Source organism: Trichosurus vulpecula, chromosome 6 (assembly GCF_011100635.1).
Source record: "Trichosurus vulpecula isolate mTriVul1 chromosome 6, mTriVul1.pri, whole genome shotgun sequence".
In the NCBI taxonomy this organism is placed as follows: domain Eukaryota; kingdom Metazoa; phylum Chordata; class Mammalia; order Diprotodontia; family Phalangeridae; genus Trichosurus; species Trichosurus vulpecula.
The window spans coordinates 64160044-64185500 of record NC_050578.1 but is presented as its reverse complement, the minus strand read 5'-3'; the positions used below and the strand labels follow the sequence as shown (position 1 = coordinate 64185500).

Below are 25457 nucleotides of genomic sequence, written 5' to 3'. Positions count from 1 at the left end.
TTTCATTACTGATCTTCTATTTTAAAATAGATTTTGTTAATCCATTTTGTTTCCAAAACACCTTCATTTCTCCTGTATCCCTTTCCTCACCCTCCAAGATAGCTTTCTTATTACAAGGAATTTTAAAATAGCAAGAGAGAATATGTAGCAAAACAGATCAATCTTTGAAAAAAAAATTCAACCTTCCATGCAATGTTCCACATTCGGGACCCCCCAACTCTACAAAGGAGTTGGGATTAGGAGGGAGCTGTCTTTTCCTATCTTTTCATCAAGTTTACTCTTTATGATTTTTGTAACATTAATTTTCTATTGTTCGGAAGTGGTTATTCTCTTTACTAATAAATTGAATTGTCATTTCTGGTCCTAGTTTTCATGACTTCTTGATAGCATTTGACACTGTTGACCAACTCCACATTCTGGATACATTCTCTCTTCCTGGGTTTTCCTGATTATTGCTTTCTCCTGGTTCTCCTCTGACTGCTCCTGCTCAGTCTCCAGTGGAAGTTCATTACTCATTTCTCGCTCTGGATCTGAGAACTCACTCTGTATCAGGACTCCACTCTGGGCCCTCTTCCCTCCTTTCTCTATAGCTTCACTCTGTGACCTCATCACGTCCTGTGTGTTCAGTTATCATCTGTTCACAAATCTCTATGCAAATAATATGAAAATCCATTTACTATGCTTACTTTCATTTCACTTCTGAGCTCCACTCCTATAGACCAATGGCCTCCCTCCATTTGGTTATCACATTAACTTCTCAAATTCAATGTGTCCAAATCTAAACTTATCTCCCCCCACCCTAGTACCATCCTTCCTCCTAATGTTTCTATTTCTATCAAGGACACCTTCCTTCCAGTCACTCAGGTGTGCAAATTCAAAGACACGCACAATTCCTCACTTTCCCTTATCCCCTATGAACAAGACTTGACTCTCCCTCAATAACATCCCTCAAAATTGTCCCCTTCTCTCCTTTTGCATGCACCACATAATCGTTCAGGCTTTCTTCACCCCCTGCTTGGACTATTGCTATAGTCCCATTATAAAGACTGTCTCTCCCTTGTCTAGTTCATCCTCCAAACAGTTGCTAAATTTACATTTCTAAAGCCTCAGTCTGACCATATTGTCCTGAAGAAGTCTTAGCCTTTATGATAAAATATAGCATTCTTCTGATTGACATTTAAATACCTTCAAAATTTGGCTCCAGACAATCAATCCAGGCTGATTTCACACTATTACCTTTAACATATGCTCTGCTACAGCCAAACTGACCTACTTTCTGTCCTTGTTACATAATGTTACACCTCCCACCACATTTGCACAGGACCTACATCTGGAATGGACTCTTTCCTCATCTCCTCCTATTGGAATCTTAAGCTCGCTTCAAGGCTCAGCTGCTGATCACCCCTCCCCAACTAGTGTTGACCTTTCCATCACATTAAATCCATTTATATTCATTTAGTATTTTGTATTTATTCATTTATATTTACTCATTTCCTCTCAGTGGAGTGTAAGCTCCTTGAAGACGGGGATAGTTTGGTTTTATTCTTATATCCTAGTATTTAGCATTTTGTCTTGCATACCTTAATAAATTCTTATCAAATTGAATTGGAATTTATAAAAAAATAAAATAAAATGTACCCTAACAATTAAAGATATTTACATTCTTATAATAAAAATAAATCAAAATACGATCATGAATCTAAACTATTTTCTCATTAATAAAATGTTTAGGAATCCTGTGTGCCTTGAGTAAAGATCAATTTCCTAAAAGCCTTTCTTATTTCCTTTCCTGGCCCCTTCCCATGGCTCATCCTCCAACAATCTAAGCCATAGCCCTTTGCATTTTCTCTAGGGATGACCATAAATTTCAATTTAACTTTTCTGTTACCTTAAACTAATGTTTCAGGCCAAAGAATCTTTTGCAGCTGGCCAACCTTGTGCCAAATAGTTCCTCATGCCCTGCACCAGGACAATTCATACTTGTAGGAGCTTTCAGAAAAAGTCCATTTTCTTCTCACCTACCCCTTGAGATCATCACAGGGGAAAATGTTCTGTGACATGTGATTAGCTAAAAAAATTACAAATCATGTAGACCCTTGGTGAGATGATCACATCTGGTTTGGTTCCTCCATTTGAGCACTGCATGTCATTTCGTATGACATGTCACTGCCCTGCTGGATCATACTCCCTCGTGATGAAAGCTACTTTGGGACAAGAACCTTATAATTGGCAATGCACCCAACACAATGGAAAGCATTAGTATATTTATAAAGACAGGATCATCTTTAATTATAAACTGCATTTCATTTTAGAATGATCTGTCCCTCTTGCCATGCCCAAGATATCCTGTTACCTCCAAGATTCAGTCGCCTTTCTCTTTCCATGTAGATCTTGGCCACAGGGATCTGTCGCACAGATGACCATGTCATCAGTGGAGCAATGACTACTAAGTTTCCAGTAATTGTGGGACATGAAGCAAGTGGGATTGTAGAGAGTATTGGAGAAGGGGTAACTACAGTGAAACCAGGTAAGGCAGGGGTCTTTAACAAAGGTCTTTGAATTTTTTTTCTAAAATAATTTTTATAGTTGCATTTCTTTTTTAACTTTAATTTATGGAAGACAACAAACATTTCTATAACATAGTATAATTTTAAAATGATTGTACATGAAGCTGTATTTCAGTATAATTGGTTCCCTTTGTAATCCTATATGTATTTTATTTTATGCATTTAAAAACTTTATTCTGAGAAGAGATCCATGGGCTTTATCAGACTACCCAAGGGGTCCAAAACAGATTAAAAAGATTAAGAATCTCCTAAGGTAAAGAAATATTGAGAAAGGCAATTACTCAAATGTCAGAGCAAGAAAAGTAAATATAATACATTCTTCCTCAGCCCATAAACCTGGGGCACTATCATGAACAAACACAATGCTGTCCATGGTAAGAATGGGTTCATGCTTAGAGTATAACAGCAATGAGGAACACATGTAGGATACACATGTGACAAAGACAATTCTTAACTCTTGAACTATAGGATCTGGAAGGCTTTTCTTCAGGGTTCTCACACGCTTCCTCTTGGGTTCCACATCTTTACTGGGCAGATTATTCAGCTGTGTTCTCCAGGACTGGGCTCCATCTTGTTTCTATTTTCTTTTCTGCTGGTAAGGGTCACAGTCCTTGTAACTACTTCTTCCCCATCCCCTACCCCACCTTGGTGACTATCTCCCTATATCCATGTCTATCTGGAATGTGTGTCTCTTCAGAGAAATAGACTCAGACAATTCTCTTTCCTTCCTCTCCCCCACCCACTAATATCTACTCCATAAGCAGCTTCTGGCTAAGTGGAAGAAAGAAAGGAAGGAATGAAGGAAGGAAGGAAAGAAAGAAGAAAGGAAGAAAGGAAGGAAGGAAGAAAGGAAAACAAAGGGAAGGAAGGAGGAAAGGAGGGAAGGAAGGGATGGAGCAAGGAAAGGAAAGGGAAGGAACAAGGAAGGACCGAATGGAGGGAGAGGGGAGGGGAAAGAAGGAAAAAGAGAGAGATAGGAGAAGAAGAAAGAGAGAAAGGAAATAAGCATTTGTTAAGCACTTACTATGTCCAGGATCTGTGATTAGCACAAATATTAGTGCAAATAGTACAAATATTATCTCATTTGATCCTTGAGGGATAGGGGCTATTATTATCCATTTTACAGTTGAAGATTTGGGGGCAAATTTAAGTTTAGTGATCCATTTCAATACCTAGCTACCTCAGTGTGACTAATTTGTTCATCCAATCACTTTATTCCCCTCTAGACTCAGTAATATAGGTATTCACATATCATAAAGAGATTAGGGTGTGACTCAGCTCTAGAGTCTAGATAACATATCATTAACACTTTGTGATTACATTCTGAACCATCAACTGAGGTTTTGGGTATTTTGGTGTTTTTTTTCTTGAGGAGGGGGCTCCCTTCCTTCACATAAATGTTTCCATATCTTTCTAAATCCCTCATATCCCTCATTTCCTGGAGTATTATTAAATTCCATTATATTCATATACCATACTTTGTTTAACCACTCCAATCAAAGGGCATCTACTTTGTGGCCAGTTTTTTGCTATGACAAAAAGTGCTATTATGCCTATGAGAAATGGTATAAATTTGTTTTAGATAGAGGTGTGGTCGATAGATAGCCAGCCTCTGCATTGGGATGTCCTGAATTTATATCCTGTCTCTGGTATATATTTGCTGTGTGACTCTATGTAGGCAACTTAACCTCTCAAATTCTCTAAATATATAAGTTGTAGAATTGTTTTCTCTAATGGTGTAACATCCCTCAGGGCTACTTTCCCAATTCACATTCACGTGTAGTTGCAGGTGCCCAGAGTAGGGTTTCTTTTTTTAAATTTATCTATTTATCTATCTATCTATCTATATATCTATCTGTCTTTCTATCTGCCTGAATACATTGTATTACTTAGTTGATTAAGCCACACATTAGTTATGAGAGCATTGTTTAGAAATTATATACATATATGCATATACATGTACCTCCCATATATAAAAATATATATTATATTTTGTATTTATTTGTATATTTATATTTATTATATATATATGTGTTTTATATATATGTATATGTATGTGTATATATATATATATATATATATATAGAGAGAGAGAGAGAGAGAGAGTGAGAGAGAGAGAGAGAGAGAGAGAGAGAGAGAGAGAGAGAGAAACAGGGTTAAGTGCTTCGCCTAGGGTCATACAGCTAGTAAGTGTCAAGTGTCTGAGGTCACATCTGAACTCAGTCCTCTTGACTCCAGAGCTGGTGCTGTATCCACCGCGCCACCTAGCTGCCCCCCAAAAATATTTCTTAATTTGGCTATCTTAAAAGGTGGTTCTTAAGCAATATTTCATATCATAATCTTTTCTCTTCCAGGAGATAAGGTCATTCCCCTCTTCCTGCCACAGTGTGGAAAATGTTCCTCCTGCATACATCCTAATGGCAATTTGTGTGTGAAGGCAGAGTGAGTGTACTTTCTACTGAGATTTCATTTTAATTGCCCCATTATTAATTAATAGGTAAGCTGCATTCATTTATTGGTGCCTTTAATGTCTTGAATAGTCTAACCGGTAAGGGAGTATTGTCTGATGGCACCACCAGATTTACCTGCAAAGGGCAGCCCGTCTACCATTTTCTGAAAACCAGTAGCTTCACTGAGTACACAGTGGTGGAGGAAATTTCAGTAGCTAAAATCGATGCCGCTGCTCCTCTGGAGAAGGTGTGTTTGATTGGCTGTGGATTCTCCACTGGCTACGGGGCTGCTGTGAAGACTGCCAAGGTGAGGATATAAATGATTTAGTTTTCATGAAGGATGCTTTTCTTGACAGAGTAAAGATTTGTGTGGACACTAAAAGTTTCAAAACACAAATTACATTCAGGTACTGTCTGTACCATATCAGACACCCTAACGAACAATGAAATATCCAGTTAATCATCCAGAAGCCTCTGTCCCCACAAATACAAAGCTATAGAGACAAAAACATTCAGACAATCTGAAATTCCTATTCTTCGTTCAGATGATTTTGGCATTAGGAACAGTGTCTAATATGTTATGTCAACAGTTTGGATGAATTCCCGTTTGTCACAAAAGAAAGGCATGCATGCATGGATGAATGAATAAATGAAAAAAACATTTATTAAGCAGTCACTATGAGCAAAATATGGAGAAACAAAGAGAAAAGAAAGCTAATCCTTGTCATACAGAAGTTCATATTCTTATGGGGAGTCAGCACCTATAAAAAGGTTCTACTACAAGTCAGAAATATGGTTTAGAAAATGAAAAGAATACACAATAAAATCTCCCCTGTTTGGGTTTCACAAACAGCACAAATTAAGCATAGTGTGCATAATTTTTTTAAACTAAAACTTTCCTCCACCAAGTCTATTCCAAGGCCTCTCCTTAATTTGGAGGTGGCTGTGGGTTCTTATGAGCTATGCCAGCAGGATCCAAGGTCTGATAGATTTTGCCATGGAGGAAACATTTCTAGTATGGTCCTACCAATACACTGATTATCTTTTCCAAAGGCCTGACTATCTAGGTACAGATAATCTCATCACCAGTAGGCTGGCCATTTAATGATGGATTATTTTGCCATAGTAACCCTCCGGGAAAAAAACTTTTTTTTTTAAATACAAAGTGGGGGTTATCCTAGTATGGTAGCTATCTTTTTCTGCAGTGATGCTGTGGCAGTGGCAAACACTGGGGCAGAGGGTGCTAAGCAACACACAGTTTTTAGATACCTTATAAATTTCAATTTGGGTATTGATATATGATATCCTGATCCAATGAGCAATAAAGAAGAAAGGAAATAAGCATTTATGAAGCACCTACTATGTGATAGGCATTATTCTAAGCACTTTACAAATGTTATTTAATCCTTACAACAACTCTGATGGGTAGCTGCTATTAGGATCCCTATTTTACAATTGGGAAACTGAGGCAGGCAGCTGTTAAATGGCTTGCCTAGGTTCACACAGCTAGTAAGCATCTGAGGTCAGATCTGAACTTGGATCTTCCTGACTCCAGGCCCAGAGCTCTATCTATTGCTCCACCTAACTGCCGTAGCTAGGATAACTGGATATACTAATGGACTTAATGAATCTGAACTTTTTCAGTATCAATGAAACCCAAAGAAGAAAGTTGCCTCTAAATGGAACAATGAATTTCACATTCTCCTTGGAGAGATAAGTGAAGGAGTTTGTGGAGTCGGCTCTAGAATGAATCTAAAGGCATCAAGAAACATCACTTTGGGGTGTCCTGGTTGTACAAATACTCTTGTGTTTGTGTATGGTCAACATCAGTGGATATTCGTAGTCTAATGAGCAAATGGCAACCAGAAGCATACCTTCTTACTAGAAGGTATGAAATGTGAGGAGTGGTGCAATGTGTTGTACTGTGCCTTTCTTAGAAACTTAAATGCCATTCAGAAATTTTCTGATATCCTTGTTTTTTTTCACAATAGTGGCCTATTTAAAAAGGTTGGCTGAGTTTGATACAAATTCAATATAATTTACTTCATGAATTAACTCATTTTGGGGGTTTTGAGAAACAACACTAGCTATGCCTGATCTCATGAGCACTATTTGGAACTATTTTTAATCCCAAGAAAATTCTGATTTCAACAAGTGAGCCATTGTCTTGAATAATAATTTTAATGAGAAAGCAAGCAAGCATATACAAGTATCCTTCATCAATCACTCAAGGTAATGCCTTTGAGCATGTTTTGCATGACTACCATTGTTGCAAAGTACAGAGAGTTCTTTTCCCAATATTTGTCCACCTGGAGCTTTTTTCCTTCCCAAGGACATTGTCATGGTTGAAGTTTTTTTGTAGGATGTTCCATTCTTCTGGAGCCCTTCACAATAACTGCTCAGCTTTGCAGAAAGAAATCAACATCTTCTGGGATGTTGACCATGTGGTTTCTTAAAATAATCTTCATTCTGGTCATGGACAGGCCAAAGATCTAGCCCTGGGTTTTCAAAGTCCATGCCCCACATCCCACAAACCCTAGAAGTTTCGGGCCTGAACCAAATCTATGATAGTGCATGTTCAGGATTGGAATGGAATGACACTTACAGAACATCTAACAGTTAACAAAAAGAGGTTTATTTAGCCATAGCAGGGGAAAACTGTTTTTTCAAGGATATAGCAGAGTTCAGTTGGGTGTAGCTTCCCTTTTTCCATCTGCTGATCAGAACCACAAGGGAAGAGCTGCCTTCTTTATTTTTTGCCTTCTTTAGGACACTGAGAATCTATGTCAACTGTCCCAGGCTTAATCTCCTGAATTAATTAGCTCCTAAAGACACTTTCAATGTCTTTTAAAGAATAACTATCCTAGTCTACATGGGATAGAGCTTTAAAAGATTTCTCCTACCACACAGGTCCTACCAATGAAACTATGTCTTTTAAAATATTCTGTAATTATTATTTGCCATTAATTCACATGAGACATATTCCCTCCTCCCCTGTACCTTTAAAGTAATAAGGCTATATGGTACCTTTGAAGCATATTAATGAAGTAGAACATTGTGGTAAATGATAGTAGATAATATGTAATCCAGTGAACTGGGGTCTTGACCTGGTTGGTGTTGCATAATTCCTGGTGGAATTGTATTTTGTGAGTGTCTTATTTGGCACATCTCTTCTGGCCAGTGATCCAGTTAGGCCAGACCCATTGGCAGTAAACGGCCTGTGGGCATACCAAAGGATTTCAGGCTACCTGCAAAAAAATTTAGAGAATGTTTTCCTCTATATTTTTCATAGGCTGTCCAAAATCCTTTGACAGGCTACAGGTTGTGTAGGCCTGAGGTAGGCTGAGACAGTGTCAGCAGGAAATTACTTCTGAGGTATAATTTTGTTTCAAAATTTCCTACAGTACATTCTAAATAATATAACACAGTTAAAATTTTTTTTAAAAATCCCGTTATTAGGTTTTCTTGGAGCTGTTCTCAAAACCTTTGGTCCTACATATATACTAATTGTCATTTCAGAACCATTTTTTATGGATGGTCCAATGTTAATGGCTATTCACTTCTTAATGCTATAGAGTATGGCTCTAAAATTTTCTTAGAATAACTCAATAATAATCTATTCAGTTATCAAAATGAACAAAACTCCTTTGCTTTCCATTCACTCAAAATTGTCTCTTTGTTACCTTCCATGCAGTTGATACATAATTAATGTTTATTGTATTTGAATTTGTTGGATTTTGTTCAGTGGTGTCCAATACCAGTGTAAAGAGATATCACTGAGAAAATTTATGATTGGCAAAGAAGGTAGGCTAGGTACATGGTGAGAAAGGTTGATTACGGACAGCTGAACAGTGGAATGTGAAGAGACCTAGAAAAATTCCTTCAGGGTGTTGGGTAGATTTTTCCATACAAACTCTATGAAAAAATATGAGCAAGAACAGGGCAGAATGATTAATTATAGTTGTGCTGTGATTTACACTGTAGGAGTACCATTATTATTGAGTTCATGGATCCATTGAAATATTGGGACAAGCAGGAATCAACTAATCAACCAACATGTATCTATTTAAAGTCTTACTATACGCCAGTCACTGAGCTAGAGCCAGGGACATAAAGAGAAGTGAAACCATTCCTGTCCTGAAGGTGTTTACCTTCTATTAGGGGAAATAATATATTCAGAGTAAATATAAAGACTTGGGTGGGGAAGAGCAAGGAAACATTGGGATAGGGGAATCAAGGAATGTCTGATAAAGATATAAGTAAAGTTACTTGTGATAACAATATGGCTATGAATTCTTCTTCCATAAGTACCTCTATGTGTTTCCTTTAATGAAAGTTTCTGAGGTGGCAGATAGAAGAGAGCAGAGGTCTCTGTCTCTGATATTTGAACTGCCTATGTTTTTAATTTTTTCAAAGTATCACTATCAGAATCAGTTCAAGCTAGTTGTGCTCTAGATGTCATGTTTCTCAAGATTTCAGACTTACTACAATCTCACTTTTATTGGTACAATTGTTAATTACTAAGGTCCTGTATGTTGTCATCACCATAGGTCACCCCTGGATCTACTTGTGCCGTCTTTGGGCTGGGAGGAGTTGGCCTCTCAGTCATTATGGGCTGCAAATCAGCCGGTGCTTCCCGGATCATTGGAATTGACCTTAACAAGAACAAATTTGATAAAGCCAAGTCCGTAGGAGCCACTGAGTGCATCAACCCTAAGGACTACACAAAGCCCATCAATGAAGTATTGAGTGAGATGACGGACAATTCTGTTGGGTATACCTTTGAGGTGGTTGGGCGCCTTGAAACCATGGTAAGTAATCAGCAGGTATAGAGGATTTGAGGGGAGCCACAGCTAACTGGTCAACCTCAGGTCAAAGCTGAGCAACGATAAGAGTTCGCCTCTCAATAATCCGATTTATTTTAGCATCCTTAGGAAACAGTACCCAGACAAAAGCTATGTTCATAGAAACCAGTTTCCGTTGGCCAACGAGAATTGAGTAAGCCTGCGCAAGTATTGGGCTAGTTTCTGGATTTCTAAATCCAAAAGTGAGACAGTGCCAGTCCTCAAGGAACTTATGTTCTACTAGAAGGAGAAAACACATATATAAGAGCAGGGGAAGGGAAGGGAGTATTGACTATCTGGATCGTAAGGATTAAGAATGGAGCCATAGATTTTCACACCATTTCCAGGGGCAGTGGCAGTATTGATATGATTACTCTTCTTAGAACAAGAGTCATAAAGCTAGAGATACGGATATTGGGGTGGATTCTTGGGAGTAGGGCAAATGCCAGGATACCTGTGCCAGCTGGGCCTTGGTGTCCTGGTTGGGGCTAGATACAATGTGAAGCATGGTCTGAGGCTGACTTAGATATAGTAGTTTAGGGTCATTCTCATTCATTTAATCACTGACCAATATATTTAGAAACTGACCAAGAGTATTTGAAGTGTAAGATAACATTTACATTGCCGAAGTCAAATAGAGGACCACAACACTGTCTTCTTTTTTTAAAATTAATTTTTTTTTGTAAATAGTATTTTATTTTTTCTAATTACATGTAAAGATAGTTTTTAACATTCATTTTTTAGAAGATTTTGAGTTCCAAATTTTTCTCCCTCCCTCCCTCTTTTTTCTCCTCCTTCCCCAAGACAGCACACAATCTGATATAGGTTATATATGTGCAATCATGTTAAACACATTTCCACATCAGTCATGCTACATTATTTTCTATGAGTTAGAAGAGACATTAGCAATCAGTCATTCAAAGAAAATATATACTTTCCCGAAGAAGAATAGCTAACATTTATATAGTGTTTACAATGCATCAGGTAATGTGCTAAGCATTTTGCAATTATCATATCATTCAATCCTCACAACAACCCTCTTTTATAGAGAGGAAACCGAGGCAAACAGGTTAAGTGACTTGCCCAGGGTCACACAGCTAGCAAATGTCAGAGGCTGAATTCAAACTCAGCTCTTTGTGACTCAAGGCCCGGTACAAATAACTTTCAAAATACTATTGCCTCATTTTATCCTCACAATCACCCTGCCAGGAAGGAGATATTCTTATTCCCAGATGAGGAAACTGAAGCTAAGAGAGATTAAGTGATTTCCCCCGGGTCACACAGCAAGTAAGAGGCTAGATTTGAACTCAAGCCTTCCTCACTTCTGGTCCAGCAATCCAGGGTGGTCCATTGTACCATCCAATTATCCAATGAGGAGAGAAGTAGACACATTCATGTGACTCGAAAGAGCTCAAGCGGTCCCGGTGATCTACCTGAACAGCACAGGAGGGGAAAGGGGAAGACAGGGGGCCACCAGGGACTCTTTTGGTGGTTGCATGTTTTTCCCAAGGAATCCTTGCCCCTTCACTACTCCTTACTTTCCCCATCTGAGGTTTCTGCTTACCATTGTGTGAATCAGCCAAGGCGAGCAGACCTTCAGATTAGCACAGTGGACCCTTCCCTCAGATTACCAAACACAAATTGAAACCCCCTTCCTGAAGCTGCTCAGTAAGTACGTTTGTTCTGCCTCCAACTAAGGGGCCGCCATGCTGGCCCAAGGGTGGAATGTGTAGGGAAGACAGGAATGTATAAGGGGTGAGCTGACGTCCCTACTGATCATCATTGGCTAGGAAATCAATTTACAATCTCACTGCTGGTGCCTTCACTGACCTAGGTGTAAGTAACTCCTAATTAATGATGGCTGCCTGCCATCAATGGACTTTGCTTGGCCTCTTACCTAATACCATTTAGATTTATTGTGAGGGCAAACAATGGCATGCTTAATTGAACGTTTACAATAGTAATATGTTTGCACTAGGTATTACTAGTATTCAAAATAAATCTGAACAAAACTTCTGCATTATCCTTAATGAACACTGAAAAGAAAGGTATTACTAAGCTCTGTAACCTAGTTTTAGCAAATACCTGAAGAGAGAGAGAGAGAAAGAGAGACAGAGAGAAATAGAGAAACAGAAACAGAGACAGATGCAGATAGAAGCAGGAAGAGGAGAACGAGAAGAAAAAGGAAGAAGAAGAAGAAGAAGAAGAAGAAGAAGAAGAAGAAGAAGAAGAAGAAGAAGAAGAAGAAGGAAAGAAAGAAAGAAAGAAGAAAGAAGAGAGGAAGAAAGAAGAAAGAGAAAGAAGAGAGGAAGGGAAAAAGAAAGAAAAGGAAGGAAGGAAGAGAAAAGGAACAAATAAATGATCTACATTAATCTCAGTTTCTTTATAGAAAGCAAGAAATTTCCTCTCCAGTGCACATGTGGTTTCCTATTCCTTTTTAAATCTTGTCTGAAAAACCAACAGAGAGAATTGCTCAGAGTTTCAGTACTACTTTACTGTTGGTTCATCTTAGGCATTGTGGTTAGTGGTGCTGGTCTGAGAGCATTTCAGCTTTGGAACTATTGTGAAAATGAAATTTTAAAAAAATCTTGGCCTGGTGCTGTAGAAAAAGGGCTGAACTTTGACCCACCGTACCTGTGTTTAAATCCTGGCTCTGCCGCTTGCTGCTTTTGGACCTTGGGAGAGCTGCTTACCTCTCTGAACTTCAGCCTCTTCAGCTCTAAAATGAGGAGCTTCTTCTCAAGTGATCGATCCTAAGGTCTTTTCTCGCTCTTAGTCTAGGATCCTATGACTGTTTCCTGTCTTCAGGAGGGAAATGTCTATAGCAGGAAGATCGAGAACTGTAAGGTCTTTACAATATTCAAAATGTGTTTCATTACACAAGAAATGAAAAGTTGAGTCAACATGTGGGGTCATGCTTCAGTTTTTTAACAGATGATTCCTTATGCCTGGAACAGACTCCCTCTTTGCCTCTGCCTCATAGAAATGCAAGTTTCCCTTAAATCTCAGCTTAAATGAAGCATTTTTCGTGTAGCTTTTTCTGATCCACCAGCTGCTAGCATCTTCTCCCCACCCCAACACCCACATTTTATCAAATTATTGACTTTATAGATTTTTTTCATGCTTCTAAGTGTACATATTAAACCTCCCCACCTCCACCCCTGCCCCATACACACACCCTGAAGGTAAGATCCTGAAAGGCAGGAACCATTTCATGTTTGGCAAACTCATTATTTAGCCCAGCACCTGGCCAATAGTAAGCTCTGAAAAGAAGCTTGTCGATTCACTAATTTGGGGGACTGTGCTAATTGGTGGCGATGGAGCAAGGCACAGAGCCATTTCCATTCTGATAAATACTATAAGAAACACATTGACTCTTTCATTTGCACATCAGGTTGATGCCTTGGCTTCCTGTCATCTGAGCTATGGGACCAGTGTGGTCGTAGGAGCTCCTCCGTCATCTAAAATGCTTACCTATGATCCCATGCTGCTGTTCACTGGACGCACCTGGAAAGGATGTTGTTTTGGAGGTGTGTGGTCAAGAAATGGGAGGTATTTATTTAGACATGTGTCAGAAATGGTACTGAGTGTGGGGAATACAAATGCAAGAGGAAAGGGAAGGGAAGGGAAGGAAAGAGAAGGGAAGGGAAGGGAAATATAAAGAGGATATCAAAAAGTAAAAAAATGAGCTAGATCTTACACCAATTGCTGTCTCAATACCATCACTTCTAACTCAAGTTTTCAAAAGGTTTAGTCATTTCTGAGTTAGCCCATAGAAATATTTTCCCTAGAAGGCATTTTTGTAGCTATAAATAATGTTCATGTTAACTTTTATTGAATTCTTTTACCTTAGTTTCACGTCCAAGTATATATCCCCATCGGCCCATAGCCAAAGAGCTATCCCCGTAGCAAAGAAGAAAAAGAAAGAGGGTTGGGAGGTTCACCAAATCAACATATTAACTAAGTCTGACACTACAGGAAATGTTCTAAACCCATGTTATTCAGTCCTGTCCAACTCTTTGTGACCCAGTGGTCCATAGGGCTTTCTTGGCAAAGATACTGGAGTGGTTTGCCATTTCCTTCTCCAGTGGATTAAGGCAAGCTGAAATTAAGTGACTCCCTAGAGTCACATACCTAGTAAGCATATGAGGCCAGATTTGAACTCACATCTTCCTGACTCCGGGCCATCTAGCTGCCTAGTCACCCATAGTCTTCTACAAAGAGGAAGGAGAGCTGTGTCTTCTCACCTCTCTTCTGGAATCAAGCTTAGGCATTTTAATTATAAAGCATTCCATTTTGTACGTGTATATTTGGAGTGGGGTGGGGGTATTCTTTTCATTTTTGTTGTTATTGTATATATGTTTTTGGTTTTGCTTATTTTGCATTAGTTCATATAAGTCTTAACATGATTCTCTATAGTCTTCATAGTATTGATTTCTTACAATACTGCAATATTCAATTACATTAATGCTCATGGCTGGAAGTTCTGGTTTGCTCTAACATTCTGCGCAATGTCTATAGGGCCATGTACACACGTTTCCTAGACTGCGAAACAGCACTTCAGTTCCTGAATTAGCATAAATAAGAAATTACAGAAGGCTATGGATTCATACTAAGGGAGATGAGTTGACCTTCACAATAGTAACTCCCATTTACACTGTGTTTAAAAGTTACAAGCCACTTTCCTTACAACCATCCCATGAGATAACTAATACTAGCTTTATTCACTTTTTTAAAATGACACAACTATTACATCACAGAGATTGAACAAGTGGCCCATTGTCATTTTCATAAATAGCAGGTTCTGTGTTCAAAACCAGTCTCCACCTTGAAGACCAGCATTTGTTCTATTTTTCTCTTCTGTTGCTGTAATCTTTATCAGCTGTAAAAGCTTAAAGAGCATTACAGGTTGAACTTTACTTTGCTTCTGGTAAAGGGCGCAGGAGGATGGGGTGGGACTGAAAGGAGTAGTCATTTAACAAGGAACAGGCCCTACTGTAAAGCCCTTAGGTTCCTGATCTCTATTCAGTACCATTTTAAAAGTACCTATATCACATTATCTTCCCAATCAAATGTACCACCTCTCCTCTCTTCTCTATTCCTATTCATTAAATATTTCTATTAATTAACTTCTATTAATGTGGGTAATAACCCACCTTTGAAGTCTCAGAGAGGCAGCCTGATATAGGGAATGAAGACCTGGACTTATTTTAAGAAGATTAGTCAAGTCATTTTCACCTTTAACCCTGAGAGGCTCTAGTTTCTTTGTCTGTAAAATGAGAGAGATGACCTCTTCATTCTGTTTTAACTATAAAAATTCTATAATTCTAGTTAATACTTTGTACCACACATGAAAAACAGTTCCCAGGCCAAAAAAATTCTATACGTCTTTGAAATAAATGATAAAATGGGAGAAAAGGGACAGTATAATACATGAAAATTTAGCCAACAATACTCCGTAATTACCTGTCCCTGTTATTGAGGGTTTGACATTCTCTGAGTTCGATATATGGTTAAGTGAAGCATTTATGGTGTCCCTGCCCTTGAGAAACTTACAAATTCAACACGTGTCAGTTTCCCTAGAGATGAGGGTCCTAGTTATACTTCAGGCATCTCTATGACTCAAATCCCCACCTCAATGCTCTGGGAAATTTAGTATGTGACACAGTCAGTTACATAGGATTACAACCTTCAAACATGAATAGTTTTGTTTATTTTTACAAATCAATGAAGATTTAAGGACTTGCATCTGAGAACCAAAATGTAGAACCTTCTCCCTTAAGAGATTTGTATAGTTCTGTACTCAGCCAATATCACCAGTAACTGCTTTCCATAAGTATTTCCAGGTTCTGTCTTTCTGCTGCAGCTCTCCTAAGCTTCCAGGCAATGGTCATTTCACCATTGGTGAACAATCCCTGCTTCCTAGTGCTTAGTTTTCATTCTATTAGCTCACTACCCTCTATAGTTTGGCAGGTCTGTCGTCTTCCAGCAGATGGCGCTGGTCTCCTTTCCTAAGGGACCAGCTCTCCAACATTGGCTTGTACAAAAAGTCTTAAAATTTGACTTAAAGGCTCAAAAAACTTTTACCCCTCCGTTATTCTTAAATTTTCATTTTTGCACAGTTTTCACAGTGCCAAAATTCACATAAGAAGGCTCTGGTGATTTGTGCCTCACCTCCTCCATGCTTGGCACATAGTAAGCACTTAATAAATGTTTGTTTACTGACTGATTTTTAAAAATTATATAAATAGTAAAATACTGGTACTTATTTTTTTTTAGGTTGGAAAGGCAGAGATGACATCCCAAAACTAGTGTCTGATTTTATGGCAAAGAAATTTGACTTGGATCAGTTAATAACCCATGTTTTGCCTTTTAACAAAATCAACGAAGGATTTGATTTACTCCGCAAAGGAGAAAGGTATGTGTTTCATATGTTGGTCATACCAAAATGCAATTCGTATAATACAGAATTTATAAATTTGATCATCTTGTTCACATGATATTTTTCTATTTGAGGCTTTCACAAAATAAAAATCCTTGTAAAATTAGTATTACATTATCCCAGATGAACATATATTTTCCTTGGCATTTTGTACTTTTTTTCATTCATTGGGTTTATTGTCCTATTTCTTTCACAAAATTGAAGGTCACTTTGATGATGTCACCTGGGTTCAGTGTAGTAGAAAGGATGCTAGGTATAGACTCAAATGATTTAGGTTCAAATGCCAGTCCTACTCCTTGCCAATCATGTGACTTCTTGATTGGTGAGTTGCTTCATGTCTCTGGGTATCGCTTTCTTTCTTTGTAGATTGATGAGGTTGGCTTTGATGACATCTAAAATCACTGAATGATAATCTCATAATTTCTTTTTTTAAATTTTTCATACTTTATTATCTAATATTTTAGTTTTCAACATTGATTACCACAAGATTTTGAGTTACAAATTTTCTCCCCCTTTCTACCCTCCCCCCGTTCCAAGATGGCATATGTTCTGATTGCCCCATTCCCCAGTCAGCCCTCCCTTCTGTCACCCCACTCCACCCCCATCCCCTTGCCCCTTACTTCTTGTAGGGCAGGATAGATTTCTATGCCCCATTCCCTATATATCTTATTTCCCAGTAGCATGCAAAAACAACTATCTTTTGAGCATTTGCTTTTAAAACTTTGAGTTCCAAATTCTCTCCCCTCTTCCCTCCCCACCCACCCTCTCTAAGAAGGCAAGTAATTCAACAGAGGTCACACATGTATCATTATGCAAAGCACTTCCACAATAATCATGTTGTGAAAGACTAACTATATTTCCCTCCATCCTATTCTTTCCCCCTTTATTCAGTTTTCTTCCTTGACCCTATCTCTTTTCAAAAGTATTTGCTTTTGATTACCTCCTCCCCTATCTGCCCTCTCTTCTATCATCCCCCTTTTTTATCCCCTTTCCCCTACTTTCCTGTGGGGTAAGATACCCAGTTGAGTGTGTATGTTATTCCCTCCTCAAGTCAAATATGATGAGAGCGAGATTCATGTATTCCGCCTCACCTGTCCCTTCTTCCCTTCTTCCCAGAACTGCTTTTTCTTGTCACTTTTATGTGAGATCATTTACCCCATTCTATCTCTCCCTTTCTCCTCTCAATATATTCCTCTCTCACCCCTTAATTTTGTTTTTTTTAGATATCATCCCTTCATATTTAACTCACCTTGTGCCCTCTGTTTATATATATGTATATTCCCTTCAACTACCCTAACACTGAGAAAGGTCTCATGAATTACACACATCATCTTTCCATGTAGGAATGTAAACAAAACAGTTCAACTTTAGTAAGTCCCTTATGAATTCTCTTTCTTGTTTACCTTTTCGTGCTTCTCTTGATTCTTGTATTTGAAAGTTAAATTTTCTATTCAGCTCTGGTCTTTTCTTTTTCAAGAATGCTTGGAAGTCCTCTCTTTTATTGAAAATCCATATTTTGCCTTGGAGCATTATACTCAGTTTTGCTGCTGCTGCTGCCACTGCTGGAGGCTAGACCACTCTCTAACCCGATCCAGCAGACTTCTCACTAACCTGATCTGTGGTCTTTGGCATTTGTTGGTTGAGAAGTCTGGTAACTGCCACAGCTCAATGGTTCATGTCCCTCAGGCCTGCTCCGCCCAACTCCTAGTCTGGTCTGTCCCGGCACAGCCCACGCTGGGCTCTGCTCCATTCCACTCCCAGTTCCATGCGATAGACCCTTCCCAGTCACCATCCAGGCTGTCCTGGGCTGGAGACCTGCTTCCCTCTGCTATTTCATGGGTTCCACAGCTCTAGAATGTGTTCAGAGTCATTTTTTTACAGGTGTTTGGAGGTATTTGTGGGAGAGCTTAAGCAAGTCCCTGCTTTCCAGCCACCATCTTGGCTCCACCCCCTGAGATGATTTCTTATGTGTGTACTGTGTGGGACAAGCAAGGCTGGGAGTCTGAGTAGGGAGTTAGAAAAGGCTTTTATTCTTTCTTATGAGAAAAGACAGAGCCCCAGACTCTCTAACAGCAATGACCAGGAGTGCGTGTGCAAGTGTACACAAAGCCTACTCTTATAGTGATAACGTGAGCCCCCTTCTGACCACTCTCCTTTCTTCCCATTGGCTGGAATTCAGGGTGCACAATATAAACATGGGAATACTCTGCCTGGAGACAAGGGACCAGGCAACCCTTATAGAAAAACAGGATATCTGCAGTTAAGCTCTGGGGTCAGGGTTATGTTGGCGAGCAAGTTTTTCTGGCCACAGGTGCTATATATCAGTTTCTGGGTATAAATGTTTCTGAGGAGACTTCGCTTGTTCCATACAGGTGCTAACTCTGAGAATTATCGATATCATACTCTGATACTCCTGGGAAGGTGAAAGTGAGCATGAATGCAAATGGTGAATGACTTGGGTTTTATTTAAATTTTTAAAACTTAACTCAAATCTGCTTTTTCTCCTTTTTATCTCTCCACCCAAAACCGAAAAAGAAAAGTAAATCAAAATCCGGTGACAAATATGTAGGGTCAACCAAAATCGATTTTTCTATTGGCCATGACCACAAATTTTGTCTTGATCATTTGTACTCTGAGTTTATCACCTCTCTGTCAGGAAGCAGGTGGCAGGTTTCGTTATGAGTCCTCTGGAATTGTACTGACCACGGTTTTTAAGTTTTTCAAAGTTGTTTTTATAATATTGTTGTTATTATATGAATTGTTTTCTTGTTTCTGTTCATTTCACTATATGTCAATTCACAAAAGTGTCCCAAACTTTCTTAGAAACCATGCCCTTTCATTGTTTCTTACAGCATGGTGTTATTCCATAATATTCATATACCATAAGTTGCTCAACCATTCCCCAATTAATAGACTCCCATTTCTCAATTCTTTGCTACTACAAAAAGTTGTGGTATAAATATTTTTGTACATAAGGGATCTTATCCTCTCCTTGGGGTGTAGACTTATCAATGACATCACTGGCTCAAATAGTATGCCCAATTAATAACTTTTCCCAGTCCCTTCATTTTACAGAAGAGGAAATATAGGCTCTGGGAGAGCAGGAGAGTGGCTGAGGTTGGTCTTTCTAGCCTAGCTAAAGGCCAGCAATTCTAGGGACAGAGGTTCCAATTTTGAATGTCAACATTCCACCAGTATTTAATGGCATCTCACATAATGGACTATAATCTCTTATTTGAATAAAAGAAGAGGAAACCAATTTTCCTAACAAAAATTTACTAATCTGTCCCAGTTCATCTTCTTTGCCAAGAGCATTGGAAGCTGTGCATTGTATTTTCCTAGAAAGCAAAGGCTTCTGGGATGATAGATATAGATATGGGACAGACTCTAGAGCTCATCTTTTCCAACCCCTTTACTTTACATGTGTGAAAGGTGAGCCCTAGTTTTGGATCTAAAACACATCACTCATTATAGATCTTGAGGCCAGTAGAAATGGCATCACTGACCTCTACATCTTTCCGGCTTCTAAAGCTTCCCTCTGGGCTCTGCCAGTTTATCTTTCAGGTCCACCATTTATTTAAAGAGATACTACATTTACTATCTATGTGCATATTAGTTAGAAAGGTGCATCATAGTTTTGATCAGGACCTTATACTAAATAACTCTTTCTTAGAAGACACAGAAACAAGATATTAACAGGATCTTACATTTTCCATTTCAGCATTCGAACAGTCCTTCTGATGTGAGCTCCTAAGACACGGGAGGTACCTGTGGATTCATCAGCAGCTGACTCTTTCTCTGATATTTCACCTTCATATAATTTTGATGGGATGTATGCTCTATCTCTTGTGGGGTTTAACACAAAACAGAAATTAAGTACCTTGGAATAAATAAACTTTTCCAAAATAAGGGATTAACATTGTCACTGACACTGTGGTAGTAGCAGGGTATTAATGCTGTTATTTTTTAATTTGTAGAAAGTAGGTTATCCTGGATTGGAACATCAGTAAAGGGTATAAGTTCATTACTTTTGACAGAAGTAGGAATTTTAAGTGGAATCCAAATTTTCTTGGGTAAAAAGCAATAAGAGCTTTAAAAACTACTTCTACAAGGATTCCCATCATCTACTTCCAGGAAGCTAGGCTAGGCATTGCATGGAGTTGGAGGGCGCTACAATAAAACTCTGGAAAGACTTTTCGAGTTATATTTATTCCACAGAAAGCCTATACCTGACTTCTCCTTTCTTTTTTCCCTTTATGTATCAAAGGAGATGGATACTTTAAAAATACACTTTTTAAAAATAAATTTAATTTGTTAAATAACGTTGTCTTATCACATTATACAGTTTATTTGCTTCCATTTGAAATATATGGGAATATGTATATATATATGCATGTATGTGTGTGTACATATTTATATACATAATGCATATACAGATATATGTAAGTTTTAATTTAAGGAAAGTATATGATACATTTCAATTCAATTCGATATGCCTCTTTATTAAAGCCCATTCTCTGGGCCAGGTGCTATACTGGGTATTGGGGATTCAAAAGCAAAAATGGAATCATTCCTGCCCTCAAGCAGCTGTCTTCACAGGCATTGCGCATTTCCCCAATTCACTCCAAAAGGCACTGTGAAATAATCTGTTGGAAATGAAAAAGGAGAGTGTGGAATTGGAGAAAAGAAAGCGCTTCTGCAAGGATTGACTCTCTCAGAAAAAAAAATAGACGCCTTTTCACCGTTTTGAACTGAATATTTAAAATAGAATTTCATTCTGACAATTTCCAAATTAATATATGCATACAAATTCTTCTAGATGGGAAATTAAGCATAATATTTTTGCAAGTCCCTGCTCATATAGAAGTTAATCCGCCCTAACACCCTTTGGGGACAGTATTTATGCGTCACAGATGACTTTGAGTTCCAGAGATATGGTATTCTATTCATGTACACACTTCCTTCGCTGATGTAGAGAGAGCGCATTCATCCTACATTTATGGGTTTTCAGAGAGTAACAATCCTTTGATGATGAACACCTTCATGCTTAGCTAGAATGGTCCTCAGTTGATAGCCGCAGAGTTGGCCCCCAGGGCAGAATTTCCAGCTTGGTGAGACCTACTAGGTTAAAAGCGATTATAGAATCCTGAGTCATTTTCGCACTGTAGTGAGGCACCCAAGTGGGGCTTCAGTATATTCAGTTACCACTTCCACATCTCGGGGGTTAGGGGCTCAATGCCCCTGTGATCTGAAAAATCTGTGTAACATTTTTTACCCCTCCCTTCATAACAGAGAAGAATTCTGATTTTTTTTCTTTTTCTTTTATGGGTGTTTACAGTACCTTGTTGTAAGGTATGGATTAAGTATTTGGTCGTAGGCTACATGTAGGTCAATGTTAAGCAGAAATACTTTCTCTGTGTTGTCTTCTGGCCTTTGCACTGCAGCTTCTGCAAAACTCCCCCAAAATTCCCATTTAATTTTTTATGCTGACCCCAGAGACAGCAAAAATGCGATGGGGAAAGTCATAGTGTGGAAGGGATAAGTATAGCATATTTTTTTCTGTCATTCTCAGAAAGGGGACAGGACTTTTTCCAGATTTAAGAGTTAATCAGAATAGAGGATTCACAATGAGGAAACTCTCCATAAGGATGTAGATGAACCACTATTCTGCAGTTTGCAAATTCAGAGATTTGCCTGGCGCATTTAATGAAAAGACTTGTTTTCCAAAATGTGTTGTTTTAGTGTGGACCTGAGACTTCATCAATGTGGGGAGTTCTCTGGTATTGAAATTTCCTCTTTTGAGGCAGATGATAATTAATCTATAATTTACTCTATCTCCTTTGTAGATTTTCATGAATGTCCTCCCCTCTGTCTGACAGCTTTTTCTGAGTCTAATTTACTGGATCACTATTCATATCCATAAGGATCCTCTTCTTTTTTCTTCTCTATATTTTCTGTGTTAACTTTACCAGTTCCTACACATTTAATTAATATCTGTATGCACATGACTTCCTTTTTCTTTCTTTTTGGAGGCAATCAATCAGGATTAAGCGATTTCCCCCAGGGTCACAAGCTAGTAGGTGTCTGAGGCTGGATTTGAACTCAGATTTTCCTGACCCTAGAGCCAGTATTCTGTCCACTGCACCACCTAGCTGCCCTGATTTGCTTTAGCCAATGCTAAATTGGTCCTTATTCCCTCTATCCAGGACCAGTAACTCACTAACTGTTCTTCTTACCTGATATCATACCCCACTTCTAACCCATCCTCTGCCTAGCTGCTAAAGGGATTTTCCTAAAGGATAAATCTGACCATGACACTCTCCTACTCAAATAACCTCCAATGGCTACCTATTATCTCTAGGATCAAATGGAAACTCTATTTATGACTTAAAGTTTTTTTATTTTACAACCTGACCTTTTCTACCTTTCTAGCTTACACATTGTAGCTAGGTGGCTTAGTGGGTAGAACTTTGGGCCTAAAGTCAGAAAAACATGAATTCAAATACAGCCTCAGACACTTACTAGCTATATGACCCTGTGAAAGTCACTTAACCATGTTTGCCTCAGTTTCCTCATCTGTAAAATGAGCTGGAGAAAAAAATGTCAAACAACTCAGTATTTTTGCCAAGAAAATCTCAAATTGGGTCCTGAAGAGTCAGACACGACTGGACGACAACAAACAAAAGCCTTACGTGTCACTCCTTTCCACATAGTCTATGGGCCAGTCAAACTGGCCTTTTTGTTGTACTTCATATATAGGACTATGTTTCCCATATGTGTGCCTTTTCCCTGGTCCCCCAAGCCTGTAATAGACTCCTTCTTCACCTCAGCCTATTAGAATCCTTTGTTTTCTCTGTTATGTTACCTCTCAAAATGAAGGCTTGGGGGAAGGTTACAATTCTTTTAAAATTTTACTTTGATATAGACAAATTGCCATCAAAATGCAAATGTTACTTTGCAGAGAGGAGGCAAGCCAGGTATAGCAAGAATCAGAAAAATACTGGTGGTTTCCTGGTTTCAGCTGGTCTATTAATATTGACCTGGGCCCTAAAATTGTTCGTGTTCCCCAGGGAAAAGGGACTTCAGTTTTGATGAGCTGATGTAACCCTTTTCTCAGACTTTTTCTTGCTCTAGGAAAAGGAGATTAATTGCTGAAACACCTGAGAAGCATCAGAAACTATAAGAATAAAGAAGAAAAACTATAAAGCTGGGAGGGGCTTTAAGGACCAGTCCAATTCTTCTCATTTAATACATAATGAGGCTGGGCCCCAGAGAACTACATGGCTTGCCTCACTGAAATTTCAGTTTACCCAAAGCTAAATGAGAGGAGTAAACCTGTGGATGATTGGGCCTAGAATCTCAGCCTAGGGTGAATTCTTTGTGGCCTTCCTTCTCCACCAGTTTAGTTTAGACATGGTCATTTTAAAAGCACTTTCTTAAAGGTCTATCTACAACATTCATTTCCCTTTCCAGGCCTGCCTTTGGCAAGGCCTCTTGCTTTAATAATATAATTTGGAGGCTGGGACCCTATTTCCTGGAGTCGCAACATCTAGCAAACATTCTTCATCAAAAATAAAAATGCAGTTCTCCAAGTTATCTTTATAGGATTCTGAAAAATAAATACCAGCAGTTATTCACACTATCTTATGTTCAGTTAAAATATAACTAGAATGGAATACAAATTGGATCTGTGATTGTGCTGATATAGAGAACAACTGGGTAAGGAAATCCCACTACCATTTTGAGTCACCACCTTCTCTGTAACTTCTTCATCAGTCAGCAAGTTTATTATGTCCCAACAACTGGCATGAGGAAGGAAGGCAAAAAGATCATTCTGGCCCTTGGGGAGCTAGCTCATGCTTTGCTGGGGAAGACAGCATGAGAATAACTAGGTAGATACAAGATATACACCATGTCAATGGAACACAATCTCTAAGAGAAGTCATTAGCAATGGGAGTAAAGAGACCTGGAAAGGCCTCTTAGAGAAGGTAGGATTTGAGTTGAGTCTTGAAGGAGGCCAGAGAAGCCAACGGGTAGTGTGCTAAGGGAGAGCTTATAGTGTCAGAGCAGTAAAAGGTTAAGTGACTCTCCCAGGGCAACATATACAGACAGGATATGTTAGAGTTGAGACTAATCTGAATATGACAGGCTTTGAAGCTGACTCTCTATCTACTCAGCCATCTTTCTATTGGGACAGAAGGAATGTCAGGACACAATAGCGTTTACCCCCTCAGGAACCACTGCTTTTGGAAGGAATCAGACACCTTCCTCTGGTTCTCAGTGTCCTTATCTGTACCAACCTTACTTCCTTTTGTGCTTTCTCAAAAATTTTTTTTCTGTTATAGAAAACCTATGATGGATTTAATATTGTTTCTTATAAATGCCTGTGGTTTATTCTGCCGTTATGTTGCTAGGTGTCTTTGTGTTCTTTTTCTTTGCTCATCCAATTAACTTTATTATTTTATAGATAGAGAAATTGGGGCAATGAAATTGTGGAATTATACCTGGTAGAGGTTAGTATTGTGGCTAAAATTAGAACAGATGGTTTTGGGAGCCCTGCATTCACATATAGCAACATTGATACCAAATATCATTTGCATATAATAATGAATTGGTAGAGAATATAGTCCACTTTCTGAATTTAGTTATTTTTTTTATTTCCCCAATTTTTAAAAATGTTTTTATTTAAAGCTTTGAGTTCCAAATTCTATCCCTCCCTTCCTCCTCTCCCTTCCCTGAGATGGTAAGCAATCAGATAGAAGTTATACATGTGTGATTATGCAACACATTTCCATATTAGTCATTTTGTACAAGAAGACCTGAATAAAAGAAAAAAAGAAAGTGAAAAATAGCATGCTTTAGTCTGTATTCAGTCAATATCAGTTCTTTCTCTGGAGGCAGAAAATATGCCTTATCATTAGTCCTGTAGGACTGTCTTGGATCATTGTATTGCTAAGAACAGCTAAGTCATTCGAACAATATTGCTATTACTATGTACAATGTTCTCCTGGTTCTGTTCACTTCACTATGCATCAGTTTTTTTTTAAATCTTTCCAAGTTTTTCTGAAATCATCCTGCTTGTCATTTCTTATAGCACAACAATATTCCATTACAATCATAGCCCACAGCTTGTTTAGCCATTCCCCAGTTGCT

At 38.5% G+C, this 25457-nt stretch overlaps 1 protein-coding gene across 2 annotated transcripts in view; it reads left to right on the top strand.

Moving 5' to 3' along the window:
* The window catches only part of LOC118853487 (all-trans-retinol dehydrogenase [NAD(+)] ADH7-like), a 29837-nt gene extending 9614 nt beyond the window's left edge, over window positions 1-20223 (top strand). For both annotated transcript variants that reach the window (XM_036763594.1, XM_036763593.1), the window contains exons 3-9: window positions 2389-2527; window positions 4922-5009; window positions 5108-5324; window positions 9568-9828; window positions 13256-13391; window positions 16141-16279; window positions 20025-20223. In XM_036763594.1, the coding sequence (XP_036619489.1) occupies window positions 2389-2527; window positions 4922-5009; window positions 5108-5324; window positions 9568-9828; window positions 13256-13391; window positions 16141-16279; window positions 20025-20049 (1005 nt within the window). In that variant the 3' untranslated portion in view covers window positions 20050-20223. The remainder of the gene's footprint in view (window positions 1-2388; window positions 2528-4921; window positions 5010-5107; window positions 5325-9567; window positions 9829-13255; window positions 13392-16140; window positions 16280-20024) is intronic.
* Window positions 20224-25457: the final 5234 nt, after the last annotated feature.